This window comes from Theobroma cacao, chromosome 9 (genome assembly GCF_000208745.1).
Source record: "Theobroma cacao cultivar B97-61/B2 chromosome 9, Criollo_cocoa_genome_V2, whole genome shotgun sequence".
NCBI lineage: Eukaryota > Viridiplantae > Streptophyta > Magnoliopsida > Malvales > Malvaceae > Theobroma > Theobroma cacao.
The window spans coordinates 5,338,026-5,360,248 of record NC_030858.1 but is presented as its reverse complement, the minus strand read 5'-3'; the positions used below and the strand labels follow the sequence as shown (position 1 = coordinate 5,360,248).

General features: G+C 32.5%; 2 protein-coding genes across 3 annotated transcripts; both read left to right on the top strand.

The window, feature by feature from the left end:
* Window positions 3,489-4,633, top strand: LOC18588525. The gene has a single exon (XM_007012993.2). The coding sequence runs from the start codon at window positions 3,649-3,651 to the stop codon at window positions 4,303-4,305; it is 657 nt and encodes a 218-aa protein (XP_007013055.1). The 5' UTR covers window positions 3,489-3,648; the 3' UTR covers window positions 4,306-4,633.
* LOC18588524 (golgin candidate 1) lies at window positions 10,733-21,408 on the top strand. Of its 2 annotated transcripts, none has more exons than XM_007012990.2 (21): window positions 10,733-11,081; window positions 12,479-12,559; window positions 13,381-13,415; window positions 13,515-14,141; window positions 14,244-14,306; window positions 14,907-14,984; window positions 15,095-15,298; window positions 15,968-16,024; window positions 16,182-16,256; window positions 16,341-16,412; window positions 17,345-17,407; window positions 17,513-17,611; window positions 17,892-17,963; window positions 18,096-18,164; window positions 18,867-18,914; window positions 19,001-19,096; window positions 19,201-19,277; window positions 20,235-20,280; window positions 20,363-20,461; window positions 20,561-20,605; window positions 20,755-21,408. In XM_007012990.2, the coding sequence occupies exons 1-21, from the start codon at window positions 11,054-11,056 to the stop codon at window positions 20,824-20,826; spliced, it is 2,106 nt and encodes a 701-aa protein (XP_007013052.2). In that variant the 5' UTR covers window positions 10,733-11,053; the 3' UTR covers window positions 20,827-21,408. The 2 variants fall into 2 exon arrangements, with proteins under 2 accessions (XP_007013052.2, XP_007013051.2); XM_007012989.2 differs by having other exon boundaries at window positions 17,886-17,963.

The window sequence follows — 22,223 nt, the reverse complement described above, 5'->3', positions numbered from 1 at the left end:
TGGATTTGCCTTTTTCTTTGCGTTGGAAACTTTAATTAGAAAAAGGGATTCCACCAATAGTAATGAGGAATGAGCATTCTAAATTTTTTTTGATTAATTATTAATTATTGTTCCCCAAAAACATTTAATTGCATTCCCTTCTACTATTTATTTATTTTAAATATAGGAAGGAGGAAACAGACACAATCCGTCCACAGTTTTTTAGATCCTTGTAATGACCAAGATTCTATTTGAATATTAAATTAAAGCACGGTAATATGGGTACTTATTAGTTTCATGTAATTCAATCACATGTTCCATGTTCTTTTCGCCCTGATTTATTATTTTCCCATTGGGCTGCTAATTAAAAAGCAAAACCATCAAACCGTCGTGCCTTGTTGTACTGTTCTTCCTCTTGTTGAGCAGGTTCTTATCGCATAAACATTTGGCAGATTTGCACTATAAACACGTGAACATCTCTAATTTAACTCCTTCGTTCTGAAAAACTGACTTCTATACGAAGGAATTGTAGATTATAATCTCACCAATGATTAATGCCGTCATTTTTCTTTTCTGTGAACTTTTAAGCTTAGTTGGGTGGATCAGTTCAAGCAATCATCATGTTTTTGATGGCCATGCTGATTAAAGTTATAGAATAAAGGTAAACCCTTTCTCTCGCAAAAGAATCATAAAAAAAAAAATTAAGAAAAGCGTTACGTGAAGAAATTTTATTATACACATTTATTCTTTTAAAATTTGAAACATAATTTTTTTCTTTTTTTAAAAAAAACCATACATCTTAATTAAGAAGAATATGTGAAGTTCACTTTAGTCTTCGTGTTCAAGTATTTATTTTGGAAACTTCCAAGAAACATGATCAATTTAAATGGAAAGAAGTAGCAATTCAAATAAATGTTATAGTTAATTTAACCCTCCAATTAAGACATTCTCCATTTGCTAAGAATTGGCATCTTGGGATCTCCTCATCAGCTTTGGATTCCTTTTTTCCATGTACAAGTTTTCCAATATGCTTGTTAGGTCCCAGCTGCTTTCATTGTTCAAAGACCATACGAAGAAGGAAAGGTGTAAAAGAAGAAAAGAGAAAGACAAACAAGAACAAAGGAATAAAAATAGCTAAGTACAAAGTAAAAATATTTAAATAATGTTGGATCATATCTAACTCCACAACATAGCCACTCTGGAATATTGTTGGCTTCTGAAAGCATTTAAAATTAAATGCCCACCAATTCCTTTTTGTTGTTAAATTTTTTTTTCCTAGTTTTTGAATCAACATCAATCTCTTGGAACGTACGGGTCAGGTTGGCTGGCACTGTCGGTTTCACCATAATTTCCTGAAGGAGAAGACGAAGTTGCATGTTTGCTCCGATATTGCGTTATTGAATCTTTTGCACTTGACACCCACACATTCAAATTTCCAATTGTACTAAACTAGTATTATTTTTCTTGTAATTATCATTACTCATACTACATCATCTCATAATGGATTCAATTTGGAAAATAAAAAGGAGAAGAATTTTTTGAGAAAGAACAACAAAAAAAACCCATTTCTTAATTGATGAATCAAGGCATGATTAAAAAGGAGAGAAAGAAAGAAATAAAAAGAAATATTTTACATATTTAAATTATTTTATAACTAGGGTTCAACCCAAAATTTTTTTTAAAAAAACATAGACCCTTTTTAATTTTTCATTGGCTCAATTTTTTGCTTGAACTAGGGTTTTTGCATGTGTTGTGTCATTTTAGTGCCATATAAATGCAAGCTTTTGTTTTCATGCAATTATTGCAGCCGTCTCCCAAGCGCTCTTTTTCTGCCCGTTGTTGACGAATATAGAGGGATCCCTCTCACCCCTTCCCTCTCCCTACCTAATTGAACGGCCGAGATGAGGGCGTACAAAGGTTGATATTGGCACCTGCGGCCATAGATTCATCTGGACCTCAACTGGACTTCCACGTGTCCCAAGTAGGTGCAGCTATTAATTTCTGTCAACCTTGTCAGCCTGGCATTTTGGAATGGATCGCCTCTCTCGCCATGAAAATGCTTGGAAGGAACAACCAAATATCCATCATCTAATGCACCTCAACCAAGCCGCGGTCCATTGATTAATTTGCTTAACGTAATAGATTATTGCAACATCCGTGCATAACGATCCTAGCATTAAATATAGGCACATAGTTTTTCCAAAAATTTAAAAACAAATCTCTAATTGTTTTTTTTTTTTTGAAAAATATAAATATTTGCATATATGAACATGAAAATAGCCTATAAAAGTTGTGTGTGGTATAAAATTAATCGATAAATTCACTTTACATTGCTTTCCAACACAATGGAGAAAACCCCAAAGAGCATAATTCAATTTTTTTTTTGAAAATTCATAATTCAAAATTATCTCATCACAACCGAGTTGAGCACCCCTTCCACAAAGTCTAATCTCCCTGTAATTGTTAATTTTTTTTTTTGTAATTGTTAATTGTTTTCTCAATAATGATAAATCCTTCTTCATATTAATTGGTAAACAATTTTTCCAAATAACAATATATATATATCATAAGTTGCACGACATGTCCACCACCCTAAGTTAGAGCAAACTTAATAAAACTTACTTGAAATTATTTTTACTCTCAAATAAATTCACTTCCATATCTTTAATTTATCATAATCAAGTGTCCAAAATAAAGAGTAGAACACGATGGGGACTAAAGTAAACATATGAGAGTAAAAACTATCATTTTCTTATTAAATGTGTTATTGGTCTAATAGATTCATGTTAATACTATTGAGAAAAATTAAATCTCTTTCCCATTTAACTAGCCTAGACAAAAGCATGCAGATCTACGGTTAAGCCCTATCTATGTGCTATGATTATGAGCTGTTAGAGTTTGAATTTTCACCAAAGTTTGGCTAGCTATAATCTGTCAATGCTGTCACACATTGGTAGCAAGGGGTCCATGGGCTATTTAATATGCTCTTTTGATATGCAAAACGGACGGTCAAGATGCAACTATGAACGGTGAGGATTTAACCCAATCGTGCCGTGATTTAGACTATGAAGCTCACCTTAGCGTCCACGGCGAAGCCCTTTTTCGTGCTTCCAACACACCTAAATATCTTTAATCATTGCACCCTCCGGATATACTTAAGTAATTTGGCTTTATTCCAGGGTTATTCTAGTAATTTCCGGTGCAACTTTTCTAATGCAGAACAGAAAAGAAAAACCCAAAATATATATAAAAAAAACAAATGAAAACTTGCAACCACTATTTCTGTTGCATGGAAATCATAAACCTTCCCTTTTGAAGCGCGTGAAAGATTTATGAAGTGAAGACTTTTCTTCAGCATTATAATTTTTGAAAGCTTTTGTTGTTCTTCTGAAAACGCGCTGTAGTGGAGAGTGGGGATTATTTGCTTGTTTATATTATTAACCTTGATTAATAAATAATTATTTTCCAGCCCTTTATATAGCTCTCTGCATCTCATCTCCCGTTGCGTCCAAAACCAAAGATCCCCTCTTCCCTATTAATTCTCTCTCTCCCTCTCTCTCCCCCTACTCTCTCAAAAATCACCCAAAAATGAAAGAAATATAAAAAAAAGGAAAGAAAAAGAACAAAAAAAAGCTCTCTCTCACTCACCCTACGAAGTACAAAAAGGAAATGGAGGCAGGCCCACCGGTTGTAGCCAAAAAACTATGGAACATTGTACGGATAGTTTTCTTCATGTTAAAGACAGGGATATCAAAGAGCAAAATAATGGTTGATCTCCATTTTATGCTCAAGAAGGGTAAACATAATGCAGGCAAAGCCATAAGCAACCTCGTCTTCCACCACAAAGTCCACGACCATTTGTCTTCCTTGAGTTGCCGCTCCAACGATGCTCATCTCTCCTTCATTTCCCCAAGAGAATACGAGTTTAGCTGCAGCAACAGCCCTGCTTTTTACCCTTTTTATGCCCACAAGCGTAAGCACCACCACCACTATAATTACTACAACAACCGCCACCATTCTGGCAAGTCATCGAATTACCATTACGATGATGTGACGACGGTTGCGGCGGTGCAAAAGGTTCTCGAGATGTTGAACAATGAGGCGGCGGCCGTGGAGGCGTCCCCCATGGTTTTGCCAGGGTTTGGAAGGAGCCCAATGGTGAGGCAACTGCGAGTGACGGACTCGCCTTTCCCGTTGAAGGACGAGGGAGATAGCCAGGTGGATAAGGCGGCTGAGGAGTTCATTAAGAAGTTTTACAAGGACCTTAAGTCACAGAAAAGAATGTCTGCCTTAGAGTCGCCCGCTCATAACACTTGGGGTCGATGATGACAGAAATCTTGTTTGTACACTTCAATTCCATGCTTCCCAGGGGAAGATTATCACACCTTCAAAAGCAAAACCAAGCTAAACCAAAGTCACATGATTTGCATAGAGGACCATAATACTTTAATTTTGCTATCATGTGAGAATTTTTGATCTGACAAAGTTTGGTTAATTGGGTATTACAGGGTAGTTTGCTTTTTCTTCAGATTAAGAAATCTTTTAAGATATTCATATTTGTAACTTTTTGGGTTCGGTGTTTTTACTTTTCTTTTCATTTACCAATGTCAATAATCTTGATACAGAAATAAAAAAGAGAAAAAAATTATATATATATATATATATATTTAGTGCTATACTAATTATAGTTAATTTCTTTTCCTCTAAAAAATTCATCCCAATGAAGTAAGTTACAAGGTAATTAAAGCGTAGATAGTATAATATATGTTGAGGCATGCAAAAATAGAGAATTTTAATGCATTACTTAAGGTTGGTGAGTGGAGAGCTTTGGATGCATTAGCTTTTTAGGTTTTTTTTTTCTTTAAAATGTTTTTGTATTTGTTGTGTTGCTGTCTTTATGATAGCGATCGTTGTGGCTGTGATCGATTTACGTAGTTACGGATTTGCCATGCATGAGAGTTAAAAATCAATTTTCCTCTTGGGTGTTTCCTAATTAAATATGCTACCTGCCCTAGAATTAATGTACTAAGTAAGTTCTCTACTTTTACTACTAGTAGTATACTATTTTAATTTCTGCCTGCATCAAAATTTTCTCCTGATTCATGTGCGGATCATGTGTCATAGTAGCAATATAACTATGATTATGTAATTAATCGTTGTTATATACTATTTTATTACACTTAGCTAATTTTTTATGGAATATTTTGGAGAAAGGAAGCATGGGGGCGGTCCATCGGTACATGGTTGAACATATGACAAGGCATAGGGAAAAAATTTTCAAATCCAAACTTAGGGTAATAGACAAATTTAATAAAATTTTTAAATAAACAAAAAAAAAGGTTATTACTATGGTTGACAATACCTTCTGGAAAAAAAAAAGAACTTAATTCAATCAAAATTTTTTCTTAAGTTTTAGTAGGGTCAAACAAGTTCGTACACAAGTCAATTTAACAGTCACATTAAGGAAAAAAAAATCTTACTCTCAAATATCTTTCTATTAAAACATTAGTAATTTCATTTTCAGGTGCAGTTGGTTTGAAAACTAATGCGACAAGAAATGTAATTAATGTATAACAATTAATGGTCCAAAAGTTACGGTTGAGATAGATATGTAGCTTTAACTTTGCCCATTTCCTCTCGATTTAGATGGGCACTCCCATCATTGAATTTCTTGTATGCTTTTTCCTGTTGGGCAACCTAACTTTACTCTTTTCCTTTCTCTCCTTGTTTGATATTAATTACCTAAACTCTTTCAAATTTGAACCAACCATAATTTCTTATGATCTTCTACTTCTACTATCACTTAGAATTTAATTAGTTGAGCTCCGTATGCTGACATACCATAACTTTAATTCAACTCAACATATATCTAGATCCTCATATATCTAATTAACTTCAACTATTAAGTAAAAGAATCTTATTAACTTAGTTTTTAAGGATGAAATTTTGTTGTTGGTATCTTATCCAAAAGGATTACTATCTAAAATTATGTAAAATTCATATAAATTAATAATTTATTCATTCGAGGTGTCCACATTCCACAACCCTCTTGGCATATATATTCAGTCAAGAGATCATAGACAAGTCATTTTTGCATACTTACAACTTAACACAAAAAACAACATGTGTGTCTATATAAATCTGGAAGCAAAGACAGTAGTAAGAACGTTTGGGAGTTAACAGGAACAAGACATTGACGGTGCAAGAAAAATAACTATGACAAATAGTGGGTAAGAATTATTATGGTTCCCTAAATGATTGAAGTTGAGTCTCTCTCCAGCACTTAAGAGGGTTTCTTTTTCTCCCTCTCAAAGCAATAAACCACGCGACCATGCCTTTATTATATATATATATAGTAATAANTATATTTATATATATATATAATATATATATATAAATATATATATATATATATAATATTAAAATTTTGCATGTAACATAACATCGCGACCCCGAAAGCCAGACACATACCGTCACTGATATTTTTGTGGCCGTCAGTTTTTTCTTTTTTCATTATTCTCACACGTAAATTGCAAACAGGTGCCCTGCTCCTGTTTGATTTTGACTCCTGGCACTTTTACATCCATCATTCAAGCTTTCAGGTCATTTTCACTTTTAGGTTGACAGGTTTTAGTTAATCCACCGTAGGAAAGTTAGAATCTTTGTCACTGTGACACTGTTAAATTCCATGACTATAATTCTCTGCTACTCATTTGTTGATGGCCACGTATTCATATTCAGATAATCACGATTTTAACCGGATAATAATCGTTGCTTAGGAACGCTTTTTAACCGAAATTTTTGCTTTAGCTTTAATCTTGTAGTGTTGTCTCCTCGAGATACCGAGGTTTATGGCAAAGCAGATTCATTAAATTAATATATGTGGATAAGAACTCAGGAACAAAAAAGGGTAAACAAGACAAAGAGCTGAGCCAGGACTTAGGAGGGGTCTGAGAGTGGGGCTGTGTGTTGTTGATTGTTAGTGACTTATCGGAGCATGGGTTGAGATTGGGCTCTCTTTTTCCTTAAAAGCGGTTGCTGAGTGGAGCCGATGCAAAAGCTGTATTCAGTTGGGGTTCTCCATCGAAAAAGTAGTACGAGACTTCTTGCTTTGTTAGGTAAAGGGTCTCTGTGTTCCGTAAAGGCTAGGTGCATACAAGAGTTAGGGTTTTATTTTTTGACGTTTTCGATTTCAGGTTTTTTGCGGCTTTTGACGCAATTGACTAATTTAGGAGACAGATATGGTGATAAAAAAAAAGATTGAAATTAATTAAGGTTTCATTTTACCTTTTTGCTATTTATTTTTTATTCATATTTAATATTTGATTAAATGTCCAAATAATTTTTGAATTTTATCAAAAAAATCAATTTAACCCCTATTCTTTTATTACATTCAAATAAACCCCTAAACTTTTATTTTAAGTTAAATAAGCTCATATTGTTAATTGTTGACTAACTTCTATTAATTAATGATATTGTCAACAATTTTTTATGTCATGGTATCTATCATATGGTATGTTGAAGTGACATCTTGATGATATAAAAGCTATCGTAGACTTTAAATTGGGTTTTTTGCTTTTTAAATGTTCAAAAATTATTGATTAGATATCTAAAATAAAAAATTAAATAAAAACATAATTATTTCAAACTAATTACCATCTTCTTAATTAAAGCCATCATTCCTAATAAAAAAAACTTAATCCAATTTTTCCAATTTAATTGAAACCATTGTTGCTTGACTAAAAGTTGATGGAAAGCAAGAGAATACCCATAAATGATTTTGGGAAGAAGAAAAGTAAAGGTAAGATACATAACTTTTATAATATTGAAACTAGTAAAGACACACAATGTTGTTCTACAATAAAAGAAAGTCAAATCTTTATCTTATCTTCCTTATAATTTGTAACAAAAAACTAATGCTCTTCTCTTTCCTAGAATTTGTAAAAGAAAGTTAAATCTTTCGCTTCTCTTCCTTATAATTTATAAGGAAAATCTAATGCTCTTTTCTTCCTTAAAATCTGTAAGGTAAATTTAATGATATTGAATTTTATTTACTAACAATAATAAATTCTCTCTCCACATCTTTCACATATTTTGAAAATTCAAGACTACAAAAAAAAAACGATTTTAGAAAAGGAATAGAAATTTGTAGATAAGTAGAAGATATTCTAACTACAAGGTATGTTGAGTTTAGAAAATGTTGAAGAAAGTGAAATTTTTTTTGTTAAGAATGATGATTTCAATGGTAATCAGATAAAAAGCAAATATAATTAGTTTGAAGCAATTAGTTTTTTTTTTTAATTTTTTGTTTCAAATCCTTAACTAATAATTTTTGGACATTTGGATAGAAAAAAAGAAAAAATCTAATTCTTAATCAACAATTTTTTATACACATCATTTATCACATGGTATTGACATCATGAAGATGACACATCAATATGTCACATGAAAAATGACAAGATATAAACTAACTTCAGTCAACAGTTAATGTGACGAGCTATTTAATTTAAAATAAAAATTTAAGAGTTTATTTGAAGGTAATAAAAGGATAAGTATTAAATTAATTTTTTAATATAATTTGAGGATTTATTTATGTATTTTGTTTTCTTTTTTTAATTCACTTTTTATAAAAAAAATAAAAAAAATTAAATGTAAAAACACCAACCAAACTAAGTCTTAAGTAATTAAGACAGTAACATAGGACTGGGCAATGTGTAAGGTCTAGTCCAACAAGCAAAGATCCATCCCAACCCTGTCCAGACACCAGACAGACCGAGGTTGGATTGGATGAATGTACTGTTTATTACCTTAGTTTTTGTCAACACCCTCCCTAAATTCCTTGTAAAGTATGGTTTCAGAGTTCAGACTAGGATGTCGAGTGATCATCAAAAAATTGTCTTCCGTGAAAAATTATCTTCTTTCGAGATAAATAAATAAATAACTAGTATATGTTGCATTCAACTCAACCAGATTCAACCTAGTGTCAATCACAGCTAAGAATTACCCAAAGGAAAAAACAAAAAGAAATATACTGGGAACCAGTACATCTATTTTTATTATTTAAATATTAGGTAATGATACAAAAGAATATTCAGCAAAATATGTTTAATTTTTGATAAACCAAATTAAAAAATGAAATAATAAAATTACATTTATTCAAAAATAGATGGTAAATTTGATTTATCGTATCAAATTAATTAATAAATTTTGACCGTATCCATTATTTAAATTTTAAAAAATAATGAATTTGGAGCTTCAAATCAAGGGCCTTAGTAAATGGGTCTCTAAGAAGACAACAAAATTAGAGAACAACATTCTAGATGGGCTGAAGCCTGTCCTTTTGAAAACTATGGCGCCAAACCTTAAGCTTGCTCACTCACATAAGGACGATGTACCACCTTCGAAGCACTCTTTCTATACATAAAATGGAAGCATTTGATCTTAAGTAGCCTGATGACTAGAATTTCATCTTAATCTATCTAATAAGCATTTGATGAGCCTAAGTTTTTCCAAAAAGAAAAAAAAAAAACACTACAATAGGGAAATTAAAATGACTACCATTGTTGTCCAACAAATTTCACAAGTATTCATATAAGAAAAATAAGTATATGAAAAATACTAAAATAAACTTTTTGACCTGTTATTTGAAGTTAGAACATAGAATTAAGATTGATAGATGATCAATGATACATGTTACTCTTTTTGCTTATTGGTCAAAGCTTGAATTTAATCTTTTTATTATCTTAATTTGACAGTTTTAATAATTCTATTTTTAATTTAATCTCTGAATTTTTATTAAAAGATGATTTACAAACAATTAATAACAATGTTAAAATTTTGTTTAATGTAGTGTTTTGATGATAACTTGATATGTTAAGGTAGATTAAATTTTTGATTACTTAGTGCTTTTGAGCCTAAAAAACATCATATTTATTTCAATTGGATAATAAATAATATATTTTTTAAAATTTTAAAAAAATATATATATTTTTTTATAAATGTGGGTTACATGATAAAAAAATTCAAGTCAAACAAAAAAGTTAGGTGGTTTAAATTAATTGTAAAATCTTAATAATGTTATCAATTATATTTAAATTGATTTTTAATAAAAATATTAAAAATAAACTCATTAAAATATTCGAATAAAAAGACTAAACCACATAATTGAGTTTGAGATAATAGAAAAACTAAATTCAGATTTTGACATTTGTTTATACTATTTGCTTATTATTTGTTCCCCTTAAAAATAACATAAAGATAGAAGGTAAAAAAAAAATTCTATAATTAATTAAAAATGAAACAAATAATTAATTATAAAATCAATTATAATACAGTGACTTAATAAAACAGTAGAATTAATAATTTTATTATTTAAAAATTATATAATTTATTTGTAATTTGTTTGTACATCTAAGTGTGTTATTTATTTTTACTTTCGAAAACATAAATCATCAGGCAGTAAAAGTAACAAGAAAATGATTGTGAATGTGAAATGGTTAAAAAATAAAAAACAAAAATGCTTCGATAAACTTACTTGTAGATGATAAGAACCGGGAGTATGGCGGTGGAGCGGAGGATCAGTACTGGACGGTCCAGATGCGCGAAGTATCTTTAATATCATGCTCTTGATGCCACGTGATCATCATCAATTAATCATTTTATTTTAAAAATTATAATACAAAATCCAATTATCATTAATCAAGTTTACTTGCAGTGTACTCCGTAACTAACCACTGTGTCTTCAACGACATTTTTATTTTTAATTTTGGAATAATAATAGGCTTCCTGTAACGAAAAAACTGCAGAAACGGCATCTTTAGCACATCTTAAAATTAAAAAAAGGTTAATATTATAAAAAAGCTCAAACGCTATTCCAGAATTTCCAATAATATTTTCATTTTGATAAGAGACCATCGCGCTCTTGATCATAGCAGAGATCTAGCTCGTTACCATTTCATTATAGCTACGCTGAATTTCACTGACGCCGTCTGATAATCTCACTCGCCGGTGCATGGAAGCTCCGTGGATCCATCTCTAGGGCACGATTTTCTTCCAGATTCATAAGGCATAACCAATGGCTTCGTGGCTTAAAGCAGCCGAAGGTGTGGCTCTTCTCTTTCAATTTATTGCAACCTAAGTTTTTTTGTTTTTTATTTTTCGACCTTGAAGTTCTTAATTGAATTTTGAATGCTTGATCTAAAGCTTTGAATTATTAAATCATAATGGAGTAGGAATAAACGTGAGATTTGAATGGATTAGGTCGCTTAGTTTAATTTTTATTTGTCTGCTTTTGGAATTACTTGTAAATTGCTGGTGATTAGCTTGATATAATCTAAAAGGCAAGGAGATTTTAGTTCCCCCTTCCCCCCCTTAAAATTATAAGATAGATTTTTTTTTTTTTTTGCATTGGAGTTATCTGATATCGTATTTGACACAATTTGAAGTAAATACTGAACCCCAGTTAAGCTTACTTTAGAAATGTTATGAGGGACTATGGCATGTTTACTCCTTTGAGAAAATTTAGAATTACTAGTTGCCTGTCTGGAAGGGAATTTGCTTTTGTTAGATTTTGGAGTGTGCAATCTGGATCCTAGTTTTCTTAATTATTGGCTATTCTTGGTAATGCCAATTCCAGGAGTCTATTTGCAGTAAGCAACAGTTCAATTGATGTTGTTGGGTTGGTGTAAACAAACATTTGATGGCAAAATGACAGCTGGATGGAATTGACATTGTGGGATGGATATTGTAATTCTTGTTGTTATTGGTTCTTTTTTGAGTGTTACTTGTGATGGAATTCTGAGTCCAAGTACCATCTGCAGTTTATTTGCTGGTCTATTATGGCCATTGTATAGTGTTGAGAAATTTAGATGAGAAATCTTGATTAGTTGTCTAGTATTAAGTAGTGCAATATCTAATAGATAGCTTTAATATTGTGAATGCTAGGACTCTGTATTAGGGGGTTGGTTTTGATGCTGTTCCAGTAGTTCTAAATCTGTTGTAGGGGAAGTTAGTTTTCATCCATGTTAGAGAATATCAATGTTACTTGGAAGTCCCAAAATTTTTCTTTTCATGGACAAATAAAAATTTCAAACTAAAACTATTGGTTTTTATTTGAATCTTGAGGCCTGCTTTAGGGAGTTTGTATCAGAAAGTCCCTGCATTTGTTGGTTGGCAACAGGTTCATAAATCTTCTTCATCTATTTTGTCTGTTGGATGTTGATTTTTCATACAAATTTTGCTGCAATGTTTTTGTTCCTTTTTGTATTTAAATATTCTGTATAAAAGGTCAATATAAAGGTATGCAAGGGGTAATATTGATGTGGTCTGAACATTTAGCACTTCTGCAAAAAGTCTCTAAAGACTTATCACACGCTCTTACTCTTTATTTTTCAATATTTTCCTATTCCTCCAGGCAATGCTTGCTATCCATCAGTAAAATTAGCATTCACATTTCCTTTTCTGTGATTTGATAATAATTGAAGGAAGTATTTTGGGCCAGATTTATTTGAAGTTGTAGATCGAAGAGCAAAGCTGGTTGTTAGTGAACTGTCAGAGGAGCAATCTGATTCTCAGTCACAAGGTGAGGATACTTCAAAATCTAGGGATTATTTTCATTTGTAAATCAATGTTAAAGACGTAGTTTGGTGTCTATGTGCTTCAATTTCCTATTCATGGTTATATCAACAGAGAGTTAGTCTAATAGCAAGACTTAAGTTATAAAAGTCTGTTGGTTTATTATGAGATTATGCCTCAGTAGCAATTAGACTGGCCATCTCATATTGGGTCATTTGCTTAGTCAGATAAAATCAATATAAATAGATATTCTTTTTAGGACCATCCTTACGTGAACCTTAGGTTAGTAATTTTTACTAGTCATTTATTATCTATTGGCACCAATAAAAAAATTGCCTTGATTGCACCAATACAAAAATTGCCTTGAATATTAAAGTTTGGCTGAACTTAATAACAATATGCAGGATTTTTGATGCGCTCCTTTTCCATTTCTGCTGGAAATTAAAGTGAAATTTTATTTGGAACTTGATGCATGGTTGAGAAGAAGAGAAATCTAACTTGAATTTTCTTCCCTGAAGAGGTGAAAATTGGATATGTCAAGCTTCATGGTAATCAGAATCTGGTAATTTGTTGAATAAAAATATAAAAAACCAGAAAATTATAACATCAGCTTGAATTCTGAGGTGAAAAATAAAATCTTATTGAAGTCTTTTATTCTTGTCTAAGAGGCTTATTGTAATAACACCGAGCTATCTTCTATTTTGCTCTTTGACTTGCAATATCTGCTTCTCTCTCTCTTTCTCACCCTATCTCAGTCTCATAGACACATTTTTATCCCCCCCTTCTAATTGTAAAAGCTTCTAATTGTAAAAGCTTCTAATGTGCTAGGTTCTTCAGCAAAAGAGACAAAGTCAAGGACAAAGGTATTACAAGCATACAACCTCAGATTAGTTTTAAGTATATTCATTTTAAGTAATATTTTATAAAAATAAATTTCATTTTATGATTTTACTTGTTTGCAGGCTCAAAAAAGACTTTCTGCAACTAAATCTCCGAAACCTAGTGATACTGTACGTGAACAAACAAGTTCAAAAGTATTACAATCAGGCATAACACCTGATAAAGATAAGGGTACTTTTTCTTCTGACAATGAGGGAAACCCTATTGCTAAGTCTTTGGTCCAGACAAGTAGTGAGCAGTACAGCAGCAGTGAGAAAGATACCGCTAGAATTCCTTCTGAACCATTGGAAACCAATGTGGTTATACGTGATGCTGATCAGGAAGAAATCTCTGCAATTGTTAGCAATGCAGAAGCTTCATTGTCAACTTCAAATGGCGAGCTTCTCAATGAGAATGCTTCTGATGTTCATGCAGAGCAACCTTCTTCACCTTTAGCTGCCAAAGAAATGGAGGTTGTTAGTGAAGATTATTTAGCCAATGGTGGCCAAAACATTGATTTTGAAAGTGCAGATGTTCCTATGAAGACTGACCAAGAGAGGTCACAACCTGTAGTTTCTGATTCTCCTGTTAACACTGAAGCTCAAGTAAAAGAAGATGATGTTAAAGTTGAAACTCCTGTGAATCAAATGAAGCCACAAGAGCAAAAAGCTGATACTCCTGCAATGAAAGTCCAGGACCAACTTGATGAGGTGACAAATATACACAAGCTGAAATTATAGTTGATTCCTTGAATCTTCTCCTGTGTCTTCCATCTAAATGCTTTATTCACTAGTCCTTTAGTTTTTTTCTAGGCTCAAGGACTGCTTAAAACTACAAATCCCACTGGTCAATCAAAAGAGGCAAGACTAGCTCGGGTAAGCTCTCTGAATTTATTGGTGTTTCTTTTTCAGAAGAATATTGAGACTAAATTGTATATGAAGAAGTGAGCATCATTCTTATGTACTGCTCTTAAAGAAGAAGAGTTCAGTAACCGACCATAAGGGATACGTGAGTGGGATGGCATATAATGGAGTGTCCTCTATATAATTTTGTTATTAATCAGAACAAGCTGCACTCTTGCGTTGAAACTGTCAATATTTGTTTCTTTTTTTTGAAGTCTGTTAATGGGTTATGTAAGCATCTATTTTGCTGTTATTTATTTTTTATGCTTTTAGTGCATTTAGTACATAATTGATCTGAATCATAAATGTGTTCATCCAGCAATTAGGCAGAAACTTGAGAATAATTCTGTCAAATGCTTGGAAGAATAATCTTGTTCAAAAAAATTGTTTTCATAAAAAGAGTAAGTTTTAAATTGAATCAGCTGAACTTGCGAAAGATCGGGAGTGTTTTTATACCTCCTTCTAAGTAATCGCTCACAGATTAGACTTCTGCATTTTTTCCCCTTTCTTTCTCTTTGTTTCCTAAATTTGTATATTGGTATTTATACCAAATTGTTCTACACTGATTCCCAGGTTTGTGCTGGACTTTCATCCCGTCTTCAAGAATATAAATCTGAGAACGCACAGCTTGAGGAGCTTCTAATTGCTGAGGTAAATCATTCTTTCCCTTTTCTCCTTTTGGATCAATTTTCAAGTTATAGTTATGCTTGTCATGAATGCTGTTGAAGTACTTTTTTAATACTAAATTGCTCCCTTGACAGAGAGAGCTGAGTAAATCTTATGAGGCTCGTATAAAACAACTACAGCAAGATTTATCTGTATCTAAGAGTGAAGTAACAAGGGTAGAGTCAAATATGCTTGAGGCTTTGGCGGCAAAGAACTCTGAGATTGAGGCACTTGCCAATTCACTGGATGCACTTAAGAAACAAGCTGCTTTATCAGAAGGAAATCTGGCATCAGTGCAGGTTTGACTCTAGAACTATATTCAGTTATTGTTGATTATCTAGCCCCTCTTTTCCCAAAATGCTATATCTTACATAAATGTGGTCTCTACTTAGTACTTCATCTAAAGTAATATTTTTAATTTCTAATTTGAAATTATGTTCTAGAAGACCTTATTACCAACTGAAATAATCACTGCAACAATTGTCAAGCATGCAATATACATTGTGGCTATAAATTGTTTGATTTGGTGGGTGGATTTATGTGGTTTATTTTAAAAGTGATAATTCCTATTACAACAGATTCTGTAGATCTGACAATTAAGAGCTTTATAAGCTAAATAAAAAGATATAGATCCTGCCACTTACTTCTGTTATTCATGCTTTTGTCATGATAGAATACTTAAAGAGCTTATTTTATGTCTGTTATAACAAAACTCAGCTCATTCATGAGTTTACTATAAGCTTTTTAGGTTTTATCATGCATGTCTGCTCATTGCTGCAACAAACCTAAGCAAATTGTAATATGCATGTCTGCTTTTGTTTCACTCTTTTTAGTTACTATATACTCCTTTATTTTTACCTCTACATTTAGACATTTTCCCTCTCTTCTACGGATAATCAATATGAGTTCTTGACTTGCATCTTTTGATTATCTGATGTTTGTTAAAACTTTTGATTGCATACCATCAGGCAAATATGGAGTCTATTATGAGAAACAGGGAATTAACAGAGACAAGGATGATGCAGGTAAACTAATTGATCCTTTCTTTCTTTTACGATTTTAAATTAGATTGTTATCATATCCTTGCACATGCATGTGTATTTACTCAACACACACACATACAAACACATAAATTATTGTTTCATTATGACCTTGTTAAATTATTTCTATGCTTCTTCTTAGGCCCTACGTGAGGAGCTGGCTTCCGCAGAAAGGAGAGCAGAAGAAGAACGTGCAGCCCATAATGCTACTAAAATGGTCTATACTTGGAACATTTATTTTATTTATTAATCTGTTGTTGTTATCTTGCACTCTAATAATCTCTATTTTTTTATGGAAAAGGCTGCCATGGAAAGGGAAGTGGAATTGGAGCATCGAGCTGTTGAGGCATCCACAGCTCTTGCTAGGATCCAGGTAATGTAAGGATTCTTTGTTTCTGATTTCATGACAAAAATCAGCTCCTAAGTGGCATGCATAATATTCTTGTTTTGCTTGATAATTGAGTAATGAAGAATTGCATATTCAATACAATTTTGAGTTGAATATAATATAAGCCTTTTGCTGATGCTTTTCTAAGTAGATATCAGTTGGTTCAGTTATTGCCTTGATATGGTGGAAATTTTGCATTAATATCTGTTTGGTGAAGTTATGTCAATTTTTTGGATGCTAAATATGATTATATAATAAAACTATCATTGGCTAACATATTACATTTTTATAATAATTTTTTTTTGTTTGGCACTTCTTTTTTTGACAACGGAAGCATGTGATTGGAATGGTATATTGGATGTTTGTGTTCTGAATTCTTGGGATTCTGGTGTTACAGTATGATGTGTAAGCCTGGTATACCTGCACAATCTTATTTACCACTACTCTTTATTTGAGAAAACATGGAATGCTGAAGTGGCAAAAAAAAGGCAATCCAAATGAATTTGGTTATCAGGATACAGTAATCTCAAAGGCACTTTGACTTCTCTTTTTCAGTTTCATATTTACTAATCTAGTAGTTTTCTGCCAACTGTTGTACTGAAGCTATAAAAATTTATCACATATTGTTCGTAGTTGCTAAACTTGTTTTGAATTGCTCTAAATGATGAGTTTAGTGCCACAAGTTTCACCATTATGAAGCCATATCTTCCTTAGTTTGATTTACTTTTAGATTCAAAAATCAACTGTCTGTCCTGTAGTTTGTATGTTATCTACAGTTTGGGATTTCAAAATATCACTAAATTTTTTTGGCAAAGCTCGTATTTCTTCCTTGTTCAGCAAAGTAAGGTGTATGTTGTCATTTGACCGCTATGTATATTTCATCAAGCATTGTAAATTGCTGTTGTTTCTTTGTCCAGAGGGTTGCAGATGAGAGGACAACAAAAGCTGCAGAGCTTGAGCAGAAGGTGGCACTTCTCGAGGTATATAAACAAATTGATAACCATTCGTTTATGCGAAAGTTTGTCTTTTGACTGAGCTAGATATGAATTGTAAAGCCTCTTAAAACTAACCTGATATGGTATCAGGTTGAATGTGCAACTCTAAACCAAGAACTGCAAGATATGGAAGCTCGTGCACGTCGTGGACAGAAGAAGTCTCCAGACGAAGCAAATCAAATGATTCAGGTAAATGTGATGAGGTGGTAACTATTTGAAATCTATTTTGTAAATGACATTTTTGGACCATTTCCTTGCAGCCAGACTCTAGCAATAAAAGGCATCCTACTAATTTGATCTCAATCATGTAATCTACTGGATGTGGGTTTCTACATCATTAAGAACATTCTGAAGTTCAACTGTTTAAAAAGCATTTCTAGTTGCAGGCATAATCTGTAGCCTTTAGCTGTAGCAGAAACTGTAGTAATTACGACATGCAAGGACTTAAAGAAGATGATATTAGATGCAGGCTTGGCAGGAGGAAGTGGAGCGTGCACGCCAAGGTCAAAGAGATGCCGAGAGCAAGCTCTCTTCATTGGAGGCAAGTATCGAGTGTTTTTCTGTTCTTAATACAGTTGTAATTGTTCTTATCGTAGAATTATAGAAGATTATTCTGATTACTTTTACTGGCTGATATGGATTTGTTTTCTGTGACCAATTTGTCTGGCTGCAGGTTGAAGTGCAGAAAATGAGGGTTGAAATGGCTGCCATGAAGAGGGATGCTGAGCATTATTCACGCCAGGTAACTGTTCAAATATGTTCATCTTTTTTTCTTTCTTTACTCAAACACATACATTCACACATCTTAATCAAAATGGGACTAATCAGAAATGAAGAGATTATAGCTTCATCGATAGTATTGTTGCCATATAAGCTGCCAGTGTTTATTACAGTGACTGCTGAACTTAGTAAAGCCTTAAATTTTATTGCTTGTCTGCTTTATCTAGCTGCATATCAGCTGTACATGGTCTTAATTCTCTTGTATGTTTGGGTTCAACTGACTTCTCAAAGTTGTCAGATCTTACTGTGCATGCCAGATCATTGCGGAACAATCTGTCCTTGCTGTGTTTGTAACTTGAATTTGTTTGGTCTTCTCTTAAAGTTGTCATGCACGTGAAGTTTATTTGAGTCCTTAGGACCAAGGTTCCGGAAAAATTTTAGTAGTAGAGAACATTTATAGCGTGACATATGCCTGAGGCTGTACTAAGACACCCCAGATAATTTTTTTAATCAAAATATGCAGACAACTAAGGAGAAAATTCCCTAAGTAGAAGCTGTATCGCAGAGTTGCTATTGTTGATATCTAATGTCTTAAATTTTCTTGCTCCTGTCTAAAATGAATGATGGAATTCAGTTCAGTTGTTTTGTTTATGCATCTATATACTGTATTTCTTCATGGTGCATTCTGTCCTATGTTTTGAATGATACTGTTGCCTTCTATCAGGAGCATATGGAGCTAGAGAAACGCTACCGTGAACTAACTGACCTATTGGTAATACAAACTAAGTTTTATTTTTTACTTATTCTTGCAACATCTATTTGTTTGTGCTGACTTCTTGTGTGTACACCATTATGCAGTACTACAAGCAAACACAGTTAGAAACTATGGCTAGTGAAAAAGCTGCGGCTGAGTTCCAGTTGGAGAAGGAAATAAAGCGTCTTCAAGAAGCACAGGTTTATTGATTTCTGTGCTGCAAGACTTATCAACTATTTGTTGTTATAAATAATGGTATTAAATATCCTTGTTTTGCCTGTGATGCTACCATTATACTCAACAGGTTGAGGTAGAAAGAAGTAGGGTTCCTCGTCGGGCATCATCTTCCTGGGAAGAAGACACTGAAATCAAAGCACTAGAGTATGTTAAAGCTTTTTTTTTATTATTATTAGATTAGAAACCTTGAACCCTTTCTGTGCAAGTTTCAGCATTTTATTAAGCATATTGAGATATGTACATTTTATTAGCTAGAAAGAATATACGTTACCTTCTCCTTTTTGAGATTTGATTTTCCTCTTCAGAAACATGTGATTTGTTAAATTCTATTGTATTTGATTGAATATGAATCTATTATAATTTAAATGTTCTGCAGGACCATTAACTGTTGTAAGTGTGCAGTTGTTGTGGGTCAATTAGATTACCTGATACGATTATTTACATGCATCTCTCCTTCGGATAAAAGAATGAAATAATTTAGCGGATGTTAGCAGCTTGTCTGTAAAATACAGCAATTAATTGCTGTGGTTTGCAACCTGAAATATTTACATTCCCATAGTATTTTATATTTTGTAAGGAAAGCATCATGGGTTGCAACCTTGAGCGCAATGAGAGAAAGGTGCAATATAATGTAGCTGTTATGATCAGTTAGATCATCTGAATTCTCATCCTTTCGTATGAAGGGAGAAAAAGGAAAAGAAGAAGAAGAAGAAGAAAAGAAAAGAAATTCTTTGTGAGTCTGTAGTGGGCTGAATCATCCACTTTTTAACTATAGGAGTTCATTTTTTGTTAACACCTTGGTCATTGTCCTCGCATTGCTTCTTGGGTTGTAATGCCTTCAAATTACAACAGCACTCTTCATGCAATATTCAGGTGTTGACATTTGTGATTGAATTATTCTTTTTGGCTTTCCTTCAACCTATCCTTTCTTCCTATTACTTTTATGAAGTAAATAAATGTGAAGCAAGAATGAATACATTTTCTTTAGCTGCACTTACTATATTCGGCAGGCCCTCTGCAGGAATATTTTGCCTCTTCTTAATTTACTTGTGTGTTAGCTTTCGATCTTTTCAAATTTCCTTATCAAGTTAATAATTGCAGGCCTCTTCCCTTGCATCACCGTCACATGGCCACTGCAAGCATACAGGTCTTCCCACTCTTATATCCCAAAACCACCTTACCATCCCATATGTTTTTTCTGACTCTTGTGTTTCAACTGCCTTGTGCAGTTACAGAAGGCGGCAAAATTACTGGATTCAGGGGCTGTCAGGGCCACAAGATTTCTTTGGCGATATCCAACAGCTAGAATAATTTTGCTATTCTATCTTGTAAGATTAGTTTCACCTCATCATTGTAGAAATGTCTTAACAGAAGGATAATGTGAAAGAATATAAATTCTACAATAACCGTGTGGGACAAATATGCAGGTCTTTGTACATCTCTTCTTGATGTACTTGTTGCATCATCTTCAGGTAAGGTTATCTGACCATTTGCGCAATTACCTTATGAATAGTTAATTGTAGGAATCCACTAGCAAAAAGGCAAAATTACTATTTGTGTGAAAAATTTTATTTCCAACTCTAGACCAATCATTAATCATTGTGTTAATTGTGGTGTGTAGGAACAAGCGGATAATTTAGCTGCTAGGGAAGTTGCAGAATCTATGGGTCTTGCCAACCCTAACTTACCATAAATTGGGCAAATGCCCAATGTCAGAAGTTAGCGCCGACAGAGAGTTATCCAAATGTGTGATTTAATATCTGCAAGGTTGTATATTCAATTTTCTTTTGCAGGTATATATGGGGAATGAACCAAGAAGACACAAAAGATTATAAAACCATAGAAGATGCTTACTCTTCACTCACTGCCATTCTGGATGTGCAAATATTCCAGGAAAATGTTGGAACTTGGTATCAAATACTGCAGATGGGAACTAGTAGCAAAACTATACTTTGTTTCAGTTATGAAATTCAGATGCATCAAGCGGCTGCTAACTGTGGATATACTACCATTTTTACATTAAAATTGGAAATCCCTTTTTGAAACGGAAATGAGAAAGCACCATGTAGTAGATCCAAAGTCATTCTCATGCGAATGAAATATTCTTTTTAATTTTTTATATACGGGTGATTGCAAGACCTAGCGTTTACTTCTGACGTGTTTTCAACGTTGTAAAGTGAACGTTCTAGAAGACATATATATGGTGATAATTAATGTGGTTAATTTTTTTTTCTTATTTTTACATTAATATTGGACACCTTCAGGCTTCCAACTCTCTCATTGGTAATTGTTACTTTAATACTTTTGGGTGCACCGAAACTCTGAAAGAAGAAAAGTGCATCATTATAAGTCGAATCTTGACGTTTGTTGAAAGCCTCTTTTCCTTCTCTTAGTGCCTAAGTTATGGTCTGATCGTTGTTTAATAATGTAAAAAGAAAGGGATGGTACTTTATTCAATTTGTCATATTAAATTATATAATAATTATTTTATTTTATTTTTACTTAATTTTATTTTTATATAATAATTATTTTATTTTATTTTTGATTATTTTATCAACCAAACGTACTCTTAGTGCCTAAGTTATGGTCTGACCGTTGTTTAATAATGTAAAAAGAAAGGGGTGATACTATATGTTAAAGTGTAGTGTGGGGGAGAAAATGTTATTCTCAATTAAAATATTGTATAAAATTTTATATCTATTTTATGAAAAAAAGATTAGTATCGCTTTAAATTGTGAATTTAGTTAATTACTTTAGAAAGTAATAGCATGCTTGGTCGGAGGTCTATTCTTAAGGAACATATGTTCCTTTGTTTGGTTCCTGTTTCAAGGAATAACCATTCATCTAAAATGATTATTCTTCAAAATAAGTTAAAATTAAGAAATAACTAATACCAACACCTCATATGATATTAGTTATTCCTTAGTTAAGGAATAATTTCAAAAAATTATAAAGATTAAAATGTCATTCATAACTTTAAAAAATTACTTATATATTATATATTATAAAAAATATTTTAAATGTTAAAATTAATTAAAATTATTAATATTTGAATCATAATAACATTTAAATATTAAATAAAATATACTA